Raw genomic sequence first — 19138 nt, 5'->3', positions numbered from 1 at the left:
TGTTAGTCTATGGGCAGTGTTAGTCTATGGGCAGTGTTGAGTCTATGGGCAGTGTTAGTCTATGGGCAGTGTTAGTCTATGGGAAGTCCGTATGGTCGTTTAACTTTTTTCCCACCGTATGTAACCAACTGCACTAATCGGAGGTACTCGCGCACACTGTGCTTAACCACCAACACCGCACGTCACAACTACTAAACTAAAACGAAGGTATTTTTGTTTTACCAGGTAAGGCCCACTGAGTTATTTAGCTCTTTTTCAGAATCGACCCGGTTATCACAAATAATAGCTCAACGAAGTGGCTTATCGAGCAGCTAAATAATCTAAACACGTGATATTGATTCTAAATGTGGAGGGAAAAACCGGAGGACCCGAAGAAAAATCCATGCCACCACAGGGAGAGAGAGAGACACACCCAAACTCCAAATATACAGCAGGCGTTAGGGTTGTGATCAAACCTACGACCTCCTGTATACGAGGCAAGGTAGTTAACATCTCGCCTCCGTGGCTCCCAAGAGACCCATATACTACAGACACGTAGACTTATAGAGATCGATAGACTGAGAGACCCACAAGTTTAACAAATCAAAGTGTGGTGTTAATCTCCTGTCCTCAATCTACACTGCCACAGGACCCCACGCCCACCCATCCTATTTAAGATTTATTTTATTTTACCAGGTGTAAGGACCCCAACTGAGCTATGTAGCTCTTTTTCAGAATCGACCTGGCCATCGTGAATGATGATAGCTCAACAAAACTAAAGATTAACAAAGACTTCCTCGGCCTTGACCGATAGAAACTGAGATAGGAAAATACTCGTCAGCATCCAGCGTTTTTTTTATCATTCGCAGAATGTGGTGGGTGGGTAGGTGGTCATCTCACCTGACCAGGCAGGTTTTTTTATTTCTATGTATCGAACAAAGCACCTGCCCCGGACCGTTTTAAGAAACAAAAAAATAGCAAAAAATACCGCATGGGCGGTGGCTCGTAAAGACCGCGTGTTGTGTGGGCGTGCAGGATTGGTGGTGGCGCAGTGGGTCAGCAGAGTTGGTGAATTCTGGGTTAGATTCCCAACCTTGGAGCAACCTTCCTTGGTCGTCCTGGGTCGGTTAACCCACACGCCCCGGGGGTCTGTCCCGTAACCTGTCGGCAGCATTTCACGTGGCAGCCTCAAAGTGCACCTAACCTGGCACAAGCGCTCCAGCGGTGAATGGCGGTTGTTGTTGTGCGAGTGAGTGAACGAGTGCTTTGTTACCTGCAGCGTACAGGCGGTTGAAGACGGTTATGGATGAGGCCGAACAATGAAATCTGGGCGTCATGGTGGCGAGATGTTAACTTCCTTGCCTGGCATACAGGAGGTCCTGGGTCCGATTCTGACACCTGTATATTTTCAGTTTGCATTTTCTCCCCGTGGTTGTGTGGATTTTTCTCTTGGGGCCTCCGGTTTATTTCCTCCACGTTTATAAATGTGCGGTTAAAGTATTTGGCCGCCATGAATTTCCCACATGACAAGCCGCCACTTAGCTGAGCCATCATTTGTGGTGGCCAGGTCGCTTCTGAAAAAGAGCGTAATAGCTCAGTGGCGGCCTTACCTGTGGGGAAAGAAAAGTCTTAATTCTCCCTTTGGCAGAAACTGGGGTAACGAGCGTGCGTGCGTGCGCGTGAGTGACAGGCTCGGTCATCGTAATGGAGATGATCATCGGTAGCAAACCGGCTCTCTCATGCCAGGGGCTGTGGGGCTCTGTGGCTGATAACGATCGCGTGAACAATCAAATGGGTGCTGGTGAAAGATATTGGCCTGGCATTCTTGGGAGTTCCTGGTTGGTTATTTTTATGATAACGATAATAATCTATTGCTCTAAATGATGGAGGATGCCTGCCCTGGTGGCTTTTAGAACGGTGTAAGAAAAAAACACGGGATTATTTATTCCACTGACAGAAAGTTATGTTACGTCTGTCGAATGTTGAAACCAAAACTAAACTATTTGTATTTTGCCAGGTGTCAGGGTCACTGAGCCATATAGCTCTTTTTCAGAAACTGCCTGGTCATCACAAATTATATCTCAACGAAGGGGCTTATCGTCGTGTGGAAATGTGTATGGCAGCCATATACGCGTGATGTTGATTCTAAATATGCAGGGAAAAATCCGGAGGAACCGGAGACAAATCCACATGACCACGGGGAGGGAGACACCGCAAACTCCAAATACACAGCAGCAGGCGTCAGTTGGGATCGAACCCACAACCTCCTGTATACCCGGCGAGGTAGTTAACATCTCGCCACCGCTGGGCCCCTGGATTGTTTTGTTTAATCACGCGAGAGCTCGGAGACCCAAGATAGTTTAAATCTATGGGGGACCCTTGGTTTGCCGGTATGAAGACAATGAAAAAATGAAAATGCTTTAGCCTTTTCGGCAATAACACACGGGACGTTAAGATGTTTCCACACATGATTTTCCCGCACCTCCGATTCAAACGGTTGACTACGTACGGTGCGGAAGAAGTGCTACGTACGTACATGAGAGAGTCGGTCATCCATGGGAAGAGAAGAGGAATATCCAAAACCTGGACTTGTAGAGGGGGCAATGGACAAACATATACCAGTAGAAGCCCTGCTCTTAACGACGGTAATTGGTTACCGGTCTTGTTAAGTGATTTGGTCGTTAAGCGCGTATAGGCAATGCACGTTAAAGGCTCAATTCGTTCCGATGGCATTGAAAGCCAACCTTTTTCACCCAAAAAACGTATTTTATAATATTTAAACAATGGCTATGGATGCATAAAGATACTAGCAACATTATAAACGCATAATATTAAAGTAAGCGCACTTAATCAATGCATTATTTAATATTTATTGTACATACAACAGCCCGTCATTAACAGAGTCGGTAAGTGAACACATTGGGTTCTATGGAGGCCCGGCTGGTCGTTACGAGGGGTGCTAATCTACACTACTATACACTACACTACTATACACTACACTATACTATACACTACACTATACACTACACTACTATACACTACACTACTATACACTACACTACTATACACTACACTACTATACACTACACTACTATACACTACACCACTATACACTACACTACTATACACTACACTACTATACACTACACTATACTATACACTACACTATACACTACACTACTATACACTACACTATACTATACACTACACTATACACTACACTACTATACACTACACTACTATACACTACACTACTATACACTACACCACTATACACTACACTATACACTACACTACTATACACTACACTACTATACACTACACTACTATACACTACACCACTATACACTACACTACTATACTCTACACTACTATACACTACACTACTATACACTACACTATACACTACACTACTATACACTACACTACTATACACTACACTACTATACACTACACTATACTCTACACTACTATACACTACACTATACACTACACTACTATACACTACACTACTATACACTACACTACTATACACTACACTATACACTACACTACTATACTCTACACTACTATACACTACACTATATACTACACTACTATACACTACACTACTATACACTACACTACTATACACTACACTACTATACACTACACTATACACTACACTACTATACACTACACTATACACTATACTACTATACACTACACTATACACTACACTCTACTATACACTACACTCTACTATACACTACACTCTACTATACACTACACTATACACTACACTATACACTATACTATACACTACACTACACTATACACTACTATACACTACACTACTATACACTACAATATACACTACACTATACACTACACTACTATACTCTACACTACTATACACTACACTACTATACACTACACTATACAATATACACTACACTATACAATATACACTACACTATACAATATACACTATACACTACACTATACACTACACATTTGACTCTATAGGGGCCCGTTGTTTAGCGATTAGTCGTGAACAGGGCTGGTCGTTAAGAGGGGTATCTCCTGTATGGTGGTCACTGCCCATCTGCTCATCAATTGGACAGTGAACCCATCCAATATTGGCCGGGTTGTAAAGTTAATAATAGGCTTCAACCTTTCAGCTATTGCAAGGCATCACCAAGGCCGCATTAGCCAAGCATGCTTGTGGTAAAACATGCAAAAAGGGTCAAGGCCTTCTATTCATAATCTTGATAGCGGCAAAAAGGCGCCCCGCAGATACAGCTGCTCAACTCGAGCTCTTAGCGCTTTGATGTTTGCAGTATCACCACCACCTTTGTACTGGTTCGACTCCGCCTGGTGCCGAGACTGAGGCCATTAAAAGGGGAGAATGCTGTCTCCGGTTTTTGCAAATCAGTTTCAAGGACAATGCGTGTCGTGGTGTATCTAAGCCGTGCTTGTGTGCATGTTTTACCACAAGTATGTGTGCTTAATGCAGATTTGATGCTTTGTAAAATACTAGCTGTACTACCCGGCTTCGCCCGGGACTTGGATCCACCACGCCCGGCCGCCTTTGTCTCCCCAGTGGCGATGTTCACACACCACAGCAGTTACTCGTTTGAGGCTGAGTCGACCTAGGGGAGGGCCAGGAGTGGTTGAAATAATATATGCATTATTAAGCTCCCCCCCCCCCTAAAGAAAACAAGTGTATATTTTTTTAATGTTTGCATGGTGGACAGTCTGGAAAGTACCCACATGGCAAATTTCAAGTTTGTTGCATGTCGGGAAGTACGCTAAACATTTTGAACAGACACACATTCACAACTTAGCCTTTTATATATATGGAGATGTCTATTTGGTGTTTGAACATAGAAACACGCCTCCCGTATTCCTGCCAGAGAGGGTAAAGCCTATTATTATTATGATTCTTTGTCATGGGGATAGTCTCTCTGCGCAAGATGTGACCTGGTCACCAGAATTACGAAGGCAAAATAAAGTAAATAAAGTAACATCAATGATGCGAATACAAATCGGAAACAAAATCATCATCAACTATATCACGTCATTGTGATTGCACAAACGGAACGCAATATTAGCTCGGTGGGTTACATACTGTGCGAAAGAAGTTCAACGCACACACGCACACAAATTGGCTCTGTTCAGATGACTTCCAGACCGATCGCAGCTTAAATTTCACAACTGAGCCACAGAAACATTTACACATTACACACAGATGTGCTTTGCGACGCCTGCAACATTTAGACCGCCGTCGGCCGCGCTCACTCCACTGCTGGATGAAGGCCTCCGCGAGCCATCGCCACCCCCTCACCCTATGAACTGTTGCTTGCGCGGGCGTTCGCGGTTAAGCTAACGCTACACAGCTCCACCGAGCTGCGTTCTGCTCGCGCCTCCTTCGGCACGTGGCACGAAACGTCGGGCATCGCGCCCAACAACACACGGTGGCGCGACCCGTCGGTAGAGTTGACCCCCCCCCACCCCCCCAAGCCACTTGAGCCGATTCTCCGGGGGGCTTATTCTCACGGGTAGCTTTACTGCTAATGGTATCGATTGTACCCCTTGAGGCGAGGTCGCGGTGTGTGTGTTGAGTGGCGTTGTCTGCGTGTCTTTGTCTGTTGTGTGCGCACGGAGCCGGCCTTCCTAGGGGCCGCTGCTCGCAGCACTTGCCCGCAACAGTCCGCGAAGGCGGTACGGAGGATATTTTGTCTTTTGTGTGCGCCGAGGTAGGAAGTGGGGTGCGGTAGTGCGGCGGTTACCGCGCCGCTCCGCCAATCCGGCGACCCGAGTGTCGATGACTGCTCGCGGCCAACACCACTTTAAATCGAGGTTCCAATTTTTATTCAGTGAACCGGTCATGGGCCTCCCCTAGTTGAACTCGGCCTCAAATGAGTACCTGGTGCGGCGTGTAAAGTCATTGCCACTCGGGTCCGGTGTGGTGGTGGCCACCCAACTCCCTCGTGCGCCGTGCCGGTCTTCACAAGCGCTGCTCGCTCACAGCACTTGCGCGTTGTGCTAATGCTTTAGGGGGGAGGTAAGGATATTTGGAATTCCTGTAGGGCAGATCGCTATCGCGCCCCCTCCCTTGTTGTGTTGGGGGTCTGGATGCGAGCAGGCCACTCGACCGGATTGCGCCGTCTCTCGTCCTGCGGCTCTGCGACCGGTTTTGATGCCACAGGGCAGTTTCGCTTTGTCTATCTCTACACATATATTATTTTTAAATAGCTCACGCTTGGGCTTGGGCTTATTCACCGACGAGTAAGGCAACCGGGTTTTTGTTCCACCGCTCCCCTGCGTTCAATAACCCGTGAGGGCAGCTCTTCCTGCAGACAGGGGCAGCCTTCCACGTCGGATGTGGACCCTCCTCAATGTTCACACCGTCCGCTGTGTCGCCCCCTTTCCCGATTTGGCCTGACACCATCGCCTATCACTCACCACTCACCACTCTCCTAACACTCGCCACTAAGTGGCGGTGACGTCACCACGACGCTTGTGCCAGGCCAAGTGCACCTTGAGGCCACGTGAAGTGTCGAACGCCCGCTGGCAGGAGGTCACGGGCCAGACCCAGCAGGTGCCACGGGTCGACTGACCGAGATGACCGACACACACGCACACTCACACACACACCCGCGTCCGAGTGCTAACCTCACGATCCACCTCGAGCGGTAGACTCCTGAGACACGTGACCCGACCACGACGCGCGTTAACGGTCGGCGTGGGTGCCCATGCTTCAAGCGCGTGTCTCTGTCGTGTCTGCCACAGGCCGGCAGTGACGGGGAGAGCATTGGGAATTGCCCCTTCTCCCAGCGCCTCTTCATGATCCTCTGGCTCAAGGGCGTCACCTTCAACGTCACCACGGTGGACCTCAAGAGGTGAGACGGGACGACAGCCCGGCCGTGCGGGCGCTGGGGTGAGGGTGGGGTGACAGCTTTAAACGATCAACTATTTTTATTTTGCGAGGTAAGGCCCACTGCTGGGCTATACATTGCAGCTGTTTTTCAGAAGCGGCCTGGCCACTAATGATCGCTCAACGAAGTGGCTCATCATCACGTGGAAATGTACAGCAGCAGCCAAATACTCTAAACGCATGTTTCTAAATGTGCAGAGGAAAACTAAACTATTTAAAACTAAACTATTTTTAATAATAATAGGGTTTTTTCCCCTTTTTTCTGGCAACAAAACTGAAACCTTTTTACAAGAATTCATGTTACTGCATTAACCACAATACTTGCTGTCAAAATGCAAAAAAAAACACTATGATAATATATTGACATTGTCCTTGAAACTGATTGGTCCACACCAATGGACGGCTTTCTTTTGAGCCTCGACCCAATTGGTACTCGACCAGAGGACTCCAAAAGGCGTCACACAGCTCAAAGACAATGCTGCACTATCACAGTAACGAGGGCTCGGGGTGAGCATCTACGCCTTTTGGCATCCTCTGGTCGAGCACCAATTGGGTCGAGGCTCAAAAAAAAGCCATCTCTGGTGTGGACCAATCAGTTTCAAGGACAATGCATATATTTCGATTTAAAGCTTTCGTGACTGCAGGGATTCATCTTCTTGGTTCTTTCGGTAAAGTCACGTAGAAGGGAAATAATAAAATAATAAAAATTTAACATTGTAAAATACATTTCTCACGACGTTCCGGCCACAACGCAAGCAGCCATCCTCAGGTTTTATTATTATTTTATTATTTCCCTTCTATGTGACTTTACCAAAAGAACAAAGAAAATGCATATATTATCAGAGTGTTTTTTGTTTGCATTTTGACCGCAAGTATTGTGGTTAATGCAGACATGAATCCTTGTAAAAAGGTTTCAGTTTTGTTGCCAGAAAAAATGGAAAAAAACCCTATTATTATGTTTTGGTACTGGCAAAGGAGGTCGAATGATGTAAACTATTTTTATTTTATCAGGAAAGCCCCATTGATCAAAATAGTACTTTTTCTGAACCTACCTGTCTATCACCAGTGACAGCTCATGAAGCAACTTATCACGTGTGAATTCATAGCAGCCAAATATTCTAAAACGCGTGATGTTGATTCTAAAATTGGACGCCCCCTTGAAAAATTCACGTGACCACGAGGAGAGAGAGAGACGCAAACTCCAAATATCCAGCAGGCGTCAAGGTCTCGATCGAACCCACGACATCCTGCATACCGGGCGAGGTAGTTCTTCTTATCTCCTGGCATATTTATATATCGCCTTAACCAAGGCGCTTTACACTGAACTAAGTGTGGTACAAGATGTTGGCGAGATGAAACGAGATGAGGGGATGGGATATACAGGTAGTCCCCGAGTTACGATGGGGTCCGACTTACGATATTTCGATCTTACGATGGCGATAGCGATATGACAATTGCCATCAACAACCTAACATCGTTCAAGTGTGCAGACGACGGACAGAATCTTGGCGAGTACAGTACAATATGATGCGTTACGATACGTTCAGTGCATGTATACACTACACTATACACTACACTATTATACACTACACTATGATACACTACACTATGATACGTAGCTTTAGCGATTTAATTTTAGGGTTACCACGATACGATACGTGCAATGCATGTTAAAAGTTTTTAAAGCAGATAGGATTGTTTCCTGAAAAAACTTTCTATTAAATTGCAGGTCATATAGGTAGGCTAAGAATTTACCTTGTTTTTGTTACTTTACATTTTACTGTGCAATTCAGTATTGTAATTAATAAATACATACAGTATATAGTTTATACAGTACGGTACTGTAAATTGCTCTGTTTTGCTAAATTATCACCATTCTTTAAGACTCCTGGGTAGGCTAGGCCATCTTCGACTTACGATATTGTCGACTTACGATGGGGTCGTCGTAACGCATCTCCATCGGAAGTAGATGACTACCTGTATGTTAAACGAGGTGGTGGTGGTGGTGGTGACAATTCGTGGGATAAGCGAAGATGGCGATGAGATGAGTGGATTGATGGTGGGTGACCACGGGGAGTTGGGAAGGCGGCGTTGGCGCGAGTGGCGAGGGCTACGAGGGGAGGAGGAGGGGGGTGGGCCAGAGAGAACGAGTGGGTTTCAGGAGGAGGGCGGAAGGTCGCGAGAGAGAGGGTGATCATTTGAGGTGCGATGGCGGTTTGTTTATTCCAGTGACGAGGGACTCCCGTGGTGCCCCCCCCCCCCAGCACACGGATGAGGTTGGTGTCCGGTTTCACGCTCGCGGCTCACGCGAGCTCACGCGAGCGTCGCCCCGCTTTTGTGTCGTTTGCGCTTCCAGGAAACCGGCGAATTTGGCGAACCTGGCGCCTGGAACTCAGCCTCCGTTCCTCACCTACAACGGGGACGTGAAGACCGACACCAACAAGATCGAGGAGTTCCTGGAGGCCACGCTCAGCCCGCCCAAGTACGCACGCGGGGGGCACTTGCTGCGCCAAAGACAGAGATGCCCCGTGTAGCCTCGACAGACCGTGGGGGCAAGTCAGCGAGTAGCGCCTCAGAATCGTCACAATTTATTTTCATCCTGAAGAAGCAAATTGTCATGGATGTCCAGTAGGTGGACAGGGTCAGAACGTGACAACAGCATCCAGGGTCAGGGAACTCGCTCTGGACTGGATAATGATGGAGGAGGAGGAGGAGGAGGAAGTTCAAACCCCCCCCAACCGCGCCCACGAGAGATGTAACCGCTATCCACCAAAGACAAAGGTGTCGAAATGTAGCCTTAACAGACTGTTGGGGCAAGTGCTGTTCGCGAGCATCTCTGAAGGCCGGCACGGCACACGGGGGGGGTGGGTGGCCAGCACCACACCCGTCCGCCTTTGTCTCCTCATTTCCGATGTTTACACACCGCACCAGGTACTCTCTTGAGGATGAGTAGACCTAGGGGGTGGGGGGCGGCCTATGACCAGTTCAGATAATCGTCAGCGGTGTTGGTGGCTGTGAGCGGGAATCTAAGCCAGGTCGCCAGGTTTCGTAGCACAGCGCGGTAACCGCTACAATACCGCTCCCCACAATGCCACACGCACACAGGCGGTCGGGGCAAGTGCTGTTAGCGAGCACCACTTTAAACGTTGCGCAACCTCGTTGCTGCTGAATCATTGCTGCCCCGTCTGGCTGCGAGGTTCCCTCGCCCGCAACTCCGGTGATTTGAGCCGAAACGACAGAAAAAATGTTTTGGCTTCGACACACGCAGATTCTGGAAAGTTCAACACGGAGTGGCTTAGAACCCACAGATAATTTTACGAACGGATGAATGACGTCTCCGCAGGTTCCCCAAGCTGGCGGCTAAGAACCCGGAGTCGAACACAGCTGGCAACGACATCTTCTCCAAGTTCTCGGCCTACGTGAAGAACACGAGCCCGGCCAGCAACGACGGTGAGTCCCTTGCCGGGGCGCGCACTCCGCTCGCCGCAGAGGTTCCAGCGGCCGCCCCGGTTAATCTGAACCAAACTATAAACTAAACTCTTTATATTTTTCGATTTAAAGCTTTCGTGACTGCAGGGATTCATCTTCTTGGTTCTTTCGGTAAAGTCACGTAGAATGGAAATAATAAAAAAATAAAATAAAACATAATAAAATTATTCTCACGACGTTTCGGCCACAACGCAAGCAGCCGTCCTCAGATGGAGAACAGGTCTGTCGAGAAGACAGAGTCTGAATGACACACCCCAGGCTTGGAACGTCTATTTAAGCTGGGATGGAGGATGGGAGAGCGCCTTGACAATATTTTACCAGGTAAAGCCCCACTGAGTTGGCCATCACACATTATAGCCCAATGAAGTGGGCTCATCGTCATCATCGTCATCACGTGTAAATTAATATCGGCAGCTGAAAATACTCTGAACGCGCGACGTTGATTCTAATTGTGGAGGGAAAAACCGGAGAACCCGGAGAGAAATCCACGCTACCGTCGGGAGAGAGAGAAATGCATCACGAGTCCTCCTTTGCCAGCACCAAAATATAATTAAATGTTTTCCCTTTTTTTTTCTGGCAACAAAACTGAAACCTTTTTACAAGGAATCACGTCTGCATGAACCACAATACTTGTGGTCAGAATGCAAACAAAAAACACACTGACAATAAATGCATTGTCCTTGAAACTGATTGGTCCTCACCAGAGACAACTATCTTTTGAGCCTCGTCTCAAACGGTGCTAGGCCAGAGGACGCTAAAGGTTTCAGTTTTGTTGCCGGAAAAAAGGGGAAAAACATTCTTAGAGAGAAATGCGTCAGAGTTGTGATCGAACCCAGGACCTCGTGTATAGCAGGCGAGGTAGTTAACATCTCATAGCCAGCGTGGTGATGATGAGAGAGAGACACGCAAACTCCAAATATACAGCAGCAGGCGTCAGGGTCGGCATCGAACCCACGACCTCCTGTACACCAGGCGAGGTAGTTAACATCTCATAGCCAGCGTGGTGATGATGAGAGAGAGACACGCAAACTCCAAATATACAGCAGCAGGCGTCAGGGTCGGCATCGAACCCACGACCTCGTGTATACCAGGCGAGGTAGTTAACATCTCCTAGCCAGCGTGGCGCCCCAAATAGTTATAATAGGGTGGTGACGTTAGCAGGTGGTTTGAATGCAGAGGTCGCTCCGATGTACTACTAAGATGGCATGGTATTAACCATAATCATACCACTACACGCAGCCCGCTTCACTCACGGTGGATGTTAAAGATCCTGTGACGTCATTCGGAAAGAGTAGCCGGCAATTGTGAGCGCCGTCGGCAATGTCCGCCGCAAAGAGCCCTGAGGCTCGTTGAGGCTTTCGCGGCTGAACAGGCGTAATGATAATCACATTTACCCCTCATCCCCAGCGACAAATACAGACATCCCACATTTAGCCTTCGCAGGCTGCCGGGGCAAGGGCTGTGAAGGCCGGCACGGCGCACCTGGGAATGGTGTGGGGACCATCAGAATCGTGATCAATATATTTAGTTATGCTGGAGGAGGAATCCGATGAGCTATTTACCTACGTGACTTTACCGAAAAAACCTAAGAGTATGAATCCTTGCAGTCACGAAAGCTTCAAATCTAGAGCTATAAAGCTTTTTGCTCACAGATGTCCATACGTTCTCCAGTATACACGAGGGAGACCCATAGCCTTGCATAGAGACCCAAAGACTCGCGTAGAGACCCATAGTCTCGCATAGAGACCCATAGATGCACATCGAGACTCACAGTCTCACAGAGGACTGAGTTGTTTTTAATTGAGGTCTCAGGTGTAGCGAGTTTAGTGTCTCGGCCCGGTCACCAGTGACTCGAATAGAGACCCAGCAGATATTCGCATAGAGACCCCGCGGGTCTGCGCAGACCACAGCGGCGTAGCTGCAGAGCGCGTGCGCCGGTCGCGGTTGCCGTGGGTGACGTCGGCGCGCCGCCTCGTTGCAGCGCTGGAGATGGCGCTGCTGAAGTCTCTGAAGAAGCTGGACGACTTCATGAACACGCCGCTGCCCGACGAGGTGGACCAGAACGACGAGGAGGACGACGACCTGGGGCAGTCCCAGCGCAAGTTTCTCGACGGGGACGACTTCACGCTGGCCGACTGCAACCTGCTGCCCAAGCTGCACATCGTCAAGGTGGGGAGGGGGCCCACTCACTCACCGATACACACTGATACTCACTGATACTCACTGATACTCACACTCACTCACTGATACAAACACTCACTCACTTGTACACACACACTGATACTCACTGATACACACACACTGATACTCACACTCACACACTGATACTCACACACTCACTCACTAATACTCACACACTCACACACTGATACTCACACTCACTCACACACTGATACGCACACACTCACTCACTTGTACACACACACTGATACTCACTGATACTCACTGATACTCACACTCACTCACTGATACTCAAACACTGATACTCACTGATACTCACTGATACTCACACTCACTCACTGATACTCACACACTCACTCACTTGTACACACACACTGATACTCACTGATACACACACACTGATACTCACACTCACTCACTGGTACACACACACTGATACTCACTGATACACACACACTGATACTCACACTCACTCACTGGTACACACACACTGATACTCACACTCACCCACTGATACTCACACACTCACTCACTGATACTCACACACTGATACTCATACACTCACACACTGATACTCATACACTCACTCACTGACATTCACTCACTGATACTCATACACTCACTCACTGACATTCACTCACTGATACACACACTTAATCACTGCTGCTCACACTCACTCACTGATACTCACACACTGATACTCATACACTCACTCACTGACATTCACTCACTGATACTCATACACTCACTCACTGACATTCACTCACTGATACACACACTCAATCACTGCTGCTCACACTCACTCACTGATACTCACACACTGATACTCATACACTCACTCACTGACATTCACTCACTGATACACACACTCAATCACTGCAGCTCACACTCACTCACTGATACAAACGCTCACTCGCTGATACACACACTCAATCACTGATACTCACACTCACTGATACAAATGCTCACTCACTGACACTCACTGATTAAAGTTATAATAATAAAAAATAAAACAATTCCAATAGGAAAGTAATAGGACTTTTCAAATCGCAAAAATCACAGCCTTTGCGATTTGCTAATCGCTTTGTTTCAAATTGCGATTTCCATTTGAAATAAATTAATCGTTCAGCCCTAGTGGCCGGCACCAGTCCCGGCCACCTTTATCTCCCTAGTGACGATGTTTACACACTGCACCAGGTACTCATTTGAGGCCGAGTAGCGGAGGGCCCAGGACCGGTTCAGAACAGCCAGCAAGATGCCCGCACTACCACCCACCCCCGGCGCTCACCACATCGCTCACCACATCGCTCACCACATCGCTCACCACATCGCTCACCACATCGCTAACCACATCGCTCACCACATCGCTCACCACATCGCCCATTGCTCACCACATCGCTAACCACATCGCTAACCACATCGCTCACCACATCGCTCACCACATCGCCCATTGCTCACCACATCGCTCACCACATTGCCCATCGCTCTCCAGCAGCACCGAGACCGACAGTGCTACTGCTGGTGCTACTGCTGCTACTGCCGCTGCCACCGCTGCCGCTACTGCTGCTGCTGCTGCTACTGCTGCTACTGCCGCTGCCACCGCTGCCGCTGCTGCTACTGCTGCTGCTATTGCTGCTGCTACCGCTGCTGCTGCCCCACTGATTCACTGCACCCCCACGTTTGTTCATCGCGTGCCGACTTTGTTCATCTGACCTGTCGGGCGGAGGAGAGGGGGTGTACGACACACACTTCACCGAAGTGGCGATCTGACCCTAAAATCAATTACGAATCGTCAACGGGTGGTAATCTGTGTGTGTGTGTGCCAGCGAGCGGGGAGGGGGATAGGGGGAGTTGATTGAATGGGGTCAGTTTGCGTAAGGCGCGTATGTGCGTGGGTTGATGTGCGCTATTGTGAACAGATTGCGCGCGTACGTGCGGGTGTTTGTCTTTGTGGGCGAGTGGTCGGATGTTATGGTTGGTGACTGTTTCAGCCAGGCGGCTAAAACACCAGCAAGTTGGCACAGTAGGGGGGGGCACAGGTGGTGCCTCGGTCAGGCACCTGCTGGGTCTGTCCCGTGACCTCTTGGCGGCGTGTGTCCGACACTTTCACGTGGCCTTAAAGTGCACCTGGCCTGGCACGAGCGCCGTGGTGATGTCACCACCACCTGGTGGGGAATGGCGGTTGTTGTTGTGTGTGAGCTGTCACAGTAGGGGGCACAGCTGGTGCATCTGCCCCCCATCTCAGTCGGTCAAAGCGCACGGCACCTGGGTCTGTCCCGAGTTCAATTCTGGCTCTCGGCCAACACCAGTGACGATTATCTGAACCAGTCCGGATCCTTCCCTGGATCAACTCGATCTCGAATGACTGCCCGGTGCGGTGTATTGTCAATATCGCCATGAGAGATACAAAGGCGGCCAAGCTTGGTGCTGGCCACCACGCTTGGTGCACGCGACCGCTCCCCACATTGCCAACACAAACGCATACAAACACCATCATCACACAGTCACAAAACAACCAACCCACCCACTTTCTTACTTGCTCAGACGCCCACACAAAGACACCCCCCCCCTCCCACAATGCACTCACAAAATACACACACCCGCCTTGACGTGTGGCTCCGCGAGCCACGCGCGCGCGTGCATCGCGCGTGGTGGCCGTGACTTCGTGCCTGGCTGAAAGGAAGCGACAACTTCATTACCTCCCTTCGTGCTGCGTGGGGGCGGTTTCGCCTACCACGGGGTGGCAACTCCCCCCCCTCTCTCCCTCGCTTCCTTCCGTGACGTTCGCTTCGACGCCTGCCGGTCGCTCGAATTTGCCGTGAGTCGTCGGGGTGGCCGCGCAAGCCGCTGATGCCGCTGCGTGCGTGGGGGGCGGTGTGAGCCCAGGTGACGTTTTGCCGGAGCCCCAAGGATCTCGTCGCCAAGTTAGGGGTGGAAATGACTCGCCCAGTCACCAACTGGTAGCGATTTGTAAGCTCTCGGCACCAAGCGTAGACTCCCCTGTGTTCTACTCACGGCCTTCATAGGTGCTGCTACTCACTAGCGGCCTTCATAGGTGGTGCTACTCACGGCCTTCATAGGTGGTGCTACTCACTAACAACCCTCATAGGTGGTGCTACTCGCTAACGGACCTCGCCCCAACAGTGTTAACGGCTATACTGGGGGATCTCTGTGCATTTTTAGTGTATTTGGCTTTTGCTATAAATTCCCACGTGACGATAAGCTGCTTCGTTGAGCTATCAGGTAGCTTCTGAAAAAGAGCTATGTAGCTCGGTGGGCCTTACCTGGTAAAAATACAAACAGTTTATCGTGTTCAGTTTCGCTAGCAGGTATGTAAGCGTTGCGTGGCTAACGCTAACATTCCGCTCCGTGTCCGTCTCTCCGTCCCGGCAGGTCGTGTGCAAGAAGTACCGCGGCTTCTCGATCCCGCGGGAGCTCACGGGCTACTGGCGATACCTGGACAGCGCCTACGCTCGCGAAGAGTTTGCCAACACCTGTCCTGCCGACAAGGAGATCGAAATTGCCTACATGGCGGTCGCCAGACCTCTCAAATGAGCATCTTTCTCTCGCCTCTCTCTCTGTTTCTCTCCTCTCTGTCTCTCCTCTCTCTCTGTCTCTCTCTGTCTCTCTCTCTGTCTCTCTCTGTCTCTCTCTCTTTCTCTTTCTGACGCGCGCACACGCTCACGCTAGGGATGTTATTGTTATCACGGTCGCCGCGGTGGCGAGACGTTAACTCCTCCGCCTGGTGTATGTAGGATGCCGTGGGTTCGACCCTGACCCCCTGGCACCTGCTGCATATCTGGAGTTTGCGTGTCTCATCTTTTTCTCTCCACGTAGTCGCGCAGATTTTTCTCCGAGTCCTCCGGTTTTTTCCCTCCACATTTAGAGTCAACATCACGCGTTCTAGAGTATTTGGCCACTGCTATACATTCCACACGATGATGTAGAGTCGCTTGGTTGAGCGGCTTGTCACACGACGATTTGTGATAGCCAGGTCGCTTCTGAAGAAGAGCTCCATCGCTCAGCGCGGCCCTACCTGGTTAAAATAAAAAATTGTCCATTATTTTTGTTTACCAAGTGAGAGCATCGCAGTGGGGGGGGGGGGGGGGGTGGGGAGGGCGATGGAGACTTTGTGGCATCAACCCCCGATTTACGTAAAACTTCCGGAGGATTTTGGCTAATTTTAGAACCCTTGGCTCTACTGGGAATGATGGGATCTGGATGATCAATACTCCGGCGGCGGCGGCGGCGATTGATCTGAATCAAAATCAGAATGTTTATTTACACTGCAGGATGTGGAAATCCGATGAGCTATGAAGCTCTTTCTCGCAGATGTCCAGTGTGGGGCCACGGTATGAGAGCGTTACGACAACGAATAATACAACAACACGGTGGGAGTGCAAGTTGTTGGCAAGGTAAACAAATCGCTTAAATCAACAAACGATCTCGACAACACGACGGGGAGTGCTAAGTCGAGGAATGGGTAATCAAGTCACTTTGTATAAATCATTGATGATTACATCCATCCTTATCAGTTCGATTTATCGAGCCTGGTCAACAACAACCACGACAAGAAGCCTGCGTGTTATATTAACAAATGGCCCCACACAAACATAGCACACGGAGCAGTAGTCCCTCAATCAAATTGCACATTCACCTTTAACGTTCGGTCGATCGTGCCTCTCTCTCTATCGTGCATACGAATCGTCGGGGACCATAAATGTGTCTCGCGTAAAAACCGGCGTCACCTTGACCATACAAACAATCGGAACAGAAGTCGGAGCATCGTTACGCGAACAGAAATTATGTTTAAAAAATAGTCGCTCGCCCGAAATGTTTAAATCCTAAACTCATCCCTAACGCACGCACACTCGCAGTGTGCGTGCGTGCGCGTGTGCGCGTGTCCGTGTGCGTGAATCTCACAAGGTGCCTGCATATTTACCACGCTTGGCCACACTCAAATATCCACGACCGTCGTGAAAGGCCAATTAAAAGTTGTTTTTGTTAATCATTGTTATTCTTATCGTTACCATTGCCGTCGTATTCCGCTACGGTCTTCGCCGCCAGTTACCCCTCGTCGCGATTGACACGTTGCTAGCGGGTCCATAAGGGGGGGGGGGTGGGGGGCACGGTGGTGGTGGGGGGTGTGCGTCGCGCCGCTCTGTTGGCGTGCGGCTCTGTTGGCGTGCGGCGGACTGCGATTTCGTCGCGGCGATCCTTCCCCACAGGCGTTTGTGTGCAACTTGCGTCGCTCCGCCACGTGTGTGCGTGCCACGTGTGCGCGTGCCACATGTACGCGTGCCACGCAACCTGCCCTTTGCAACCGGGGACGTCCGCACGGGGAGGCCGGCTGTCGATTTAAGAAGCGGCGTGGATTTCGAGAGCGGCTCGTCCAAGCAACTAATAGGTCGCATGCGGACAAGGCGGTTGCAGGCGACGGCACGAGATTCGTAGTGGAATTGGGGTTGGGGGCCCGCCCAATGCAAATTGAGTGTCGTTCACAACCCGCGACTCGCCGCCGGAGGGTTCAGTTCGAGAGCGGCTCCCGCGGCGAGATCGAGCCGAGGCCGAGGAGGCGGCGGCGGCGAGGAGGTAGCGCGACGATTCGCCGGCGACCGCGTCGAGCGCCTTGGGGGCGAGACCAGGACGCCGCCACGATCGCCATCGTCGCCCAACTCGTGTGGAGACGCTCGGCGCGGCCCCCCCCACCCCGACGAGAATCGTCGCGCGAGCTCGCCGCCACCGCTGAATCTCGCTCTCTCGCTCTCTCGCTCGCACCCTCCGCCGCCATCGGTGGTGAGTTGAGCCGCTACGGCGGGAGGAGACCGCTCATCGTCTTCTTCCGTGTCGGGCGGTCGGAGGGTTCACGACGACGACGCGGCGCAGAGTTGGTGGGATCGTTCCGCCCGGTGGCCTTGATCGCCCGCGGCCTGAAACACCGGACGACGAGTCGGAATCTTGGGGCCGCCGCGGGGAGGAAGGAAAGGCAAAAAAAACCTCCGAACCAAGTTTTTCGAATCGCAAATCGCAGCCGTTGCACGCCAACAGCTCTCGAAATCGAAAGCCGCGGTTTTTGTTGTTGTTGTTGCTGCGTCGTGAATGGGGAATGGCGCCGATGGCGGCGACTGCTGTGCCCGGCAGATGACGGGGGGGGGGCTTTGACGAGAGAGGAGGGAGGACGACTCAGAATTATGAATATTAAACTTGTTACGCTTTCCATTATCGTTCCTCTTGTCGTCAAATCCCTGTTCATATATGTTATGGTGCAACATAGTGTTATTAGAGGCAGAGTACTACATAGACTGCATAGGAATAACAAACTATTATGTTAAGGATCTCCCCCCCCCCCCCCGCGCGTGTTTATCTCGGCGCGGTTGTAAGCGGCTGTACCCAGCGGCGCGTGGTCGTGACATTATTATCATCATCAGCTCTGGGGGGGTGCGGTAATCGATCAGGTGGGCCCCCCCACCCTCCATTAGATTTATTTTCTCGCCTCCCCTCGCCCAAACCGCATCGTCGTCACGCTCGCGGCTCCCCAACGCACGACGTAAAACAGGAGTCGTGCTA

General features: G+C 50.2%; 1 protein-coding gene across 1 annotated transcript in view; it reads left to right on the top strand.

Annotated features, from left to right (window-relative positions):
* LOC133360048 (chloride intracellular channel protein 5-like) overlaps positions 1–18791 on the top strand; it is a 50189-nt gene extending 31398 nt beyond the window's left edge. The window contains exons 2-6 of the mRNA XM_061578628.1: positions 6757–6866; positions 9258–9383; positions 10245–10351; positions 12372–12559; positions 15965–18791. Of these exons, the coding sequence (XP_061434612.1) occupies positions 6757–6866; positions 9258–9383; positions 10245–10351; positions 12372–12559; positions 15965–16126 (693 nt within the window). The 3' untranslated portion in view covers positions 16127–18791. The remainder of the gene's footprint in view (positions 1–6756; positions 6867–9257; positions 9384–10244; positions 10352–12371; positions 12560–15964) is intronic.
* Positions 18792–19138: the final 347 nt, after the last annotated feature.

This window comes from Lethenteron reissneri, chromosome 67 (assembly GCF_015708825.2).
Source record: "Lethenteron reissneri isolate LAM-NWPU_2019-01 chromosome 67, ASM1570882v1, whole genome shotgun sequence".
Taxonomy (NCBI): Eukaryota; Metazoa; Chordata; class Hyperoartia; order Petromyzontiformes; family Petromyzontidae; genus Lethenteron; species Lethenteron reissneri.
This window is presented reverse-complemented; position numbering and strand designations above follow the sequence as displayed.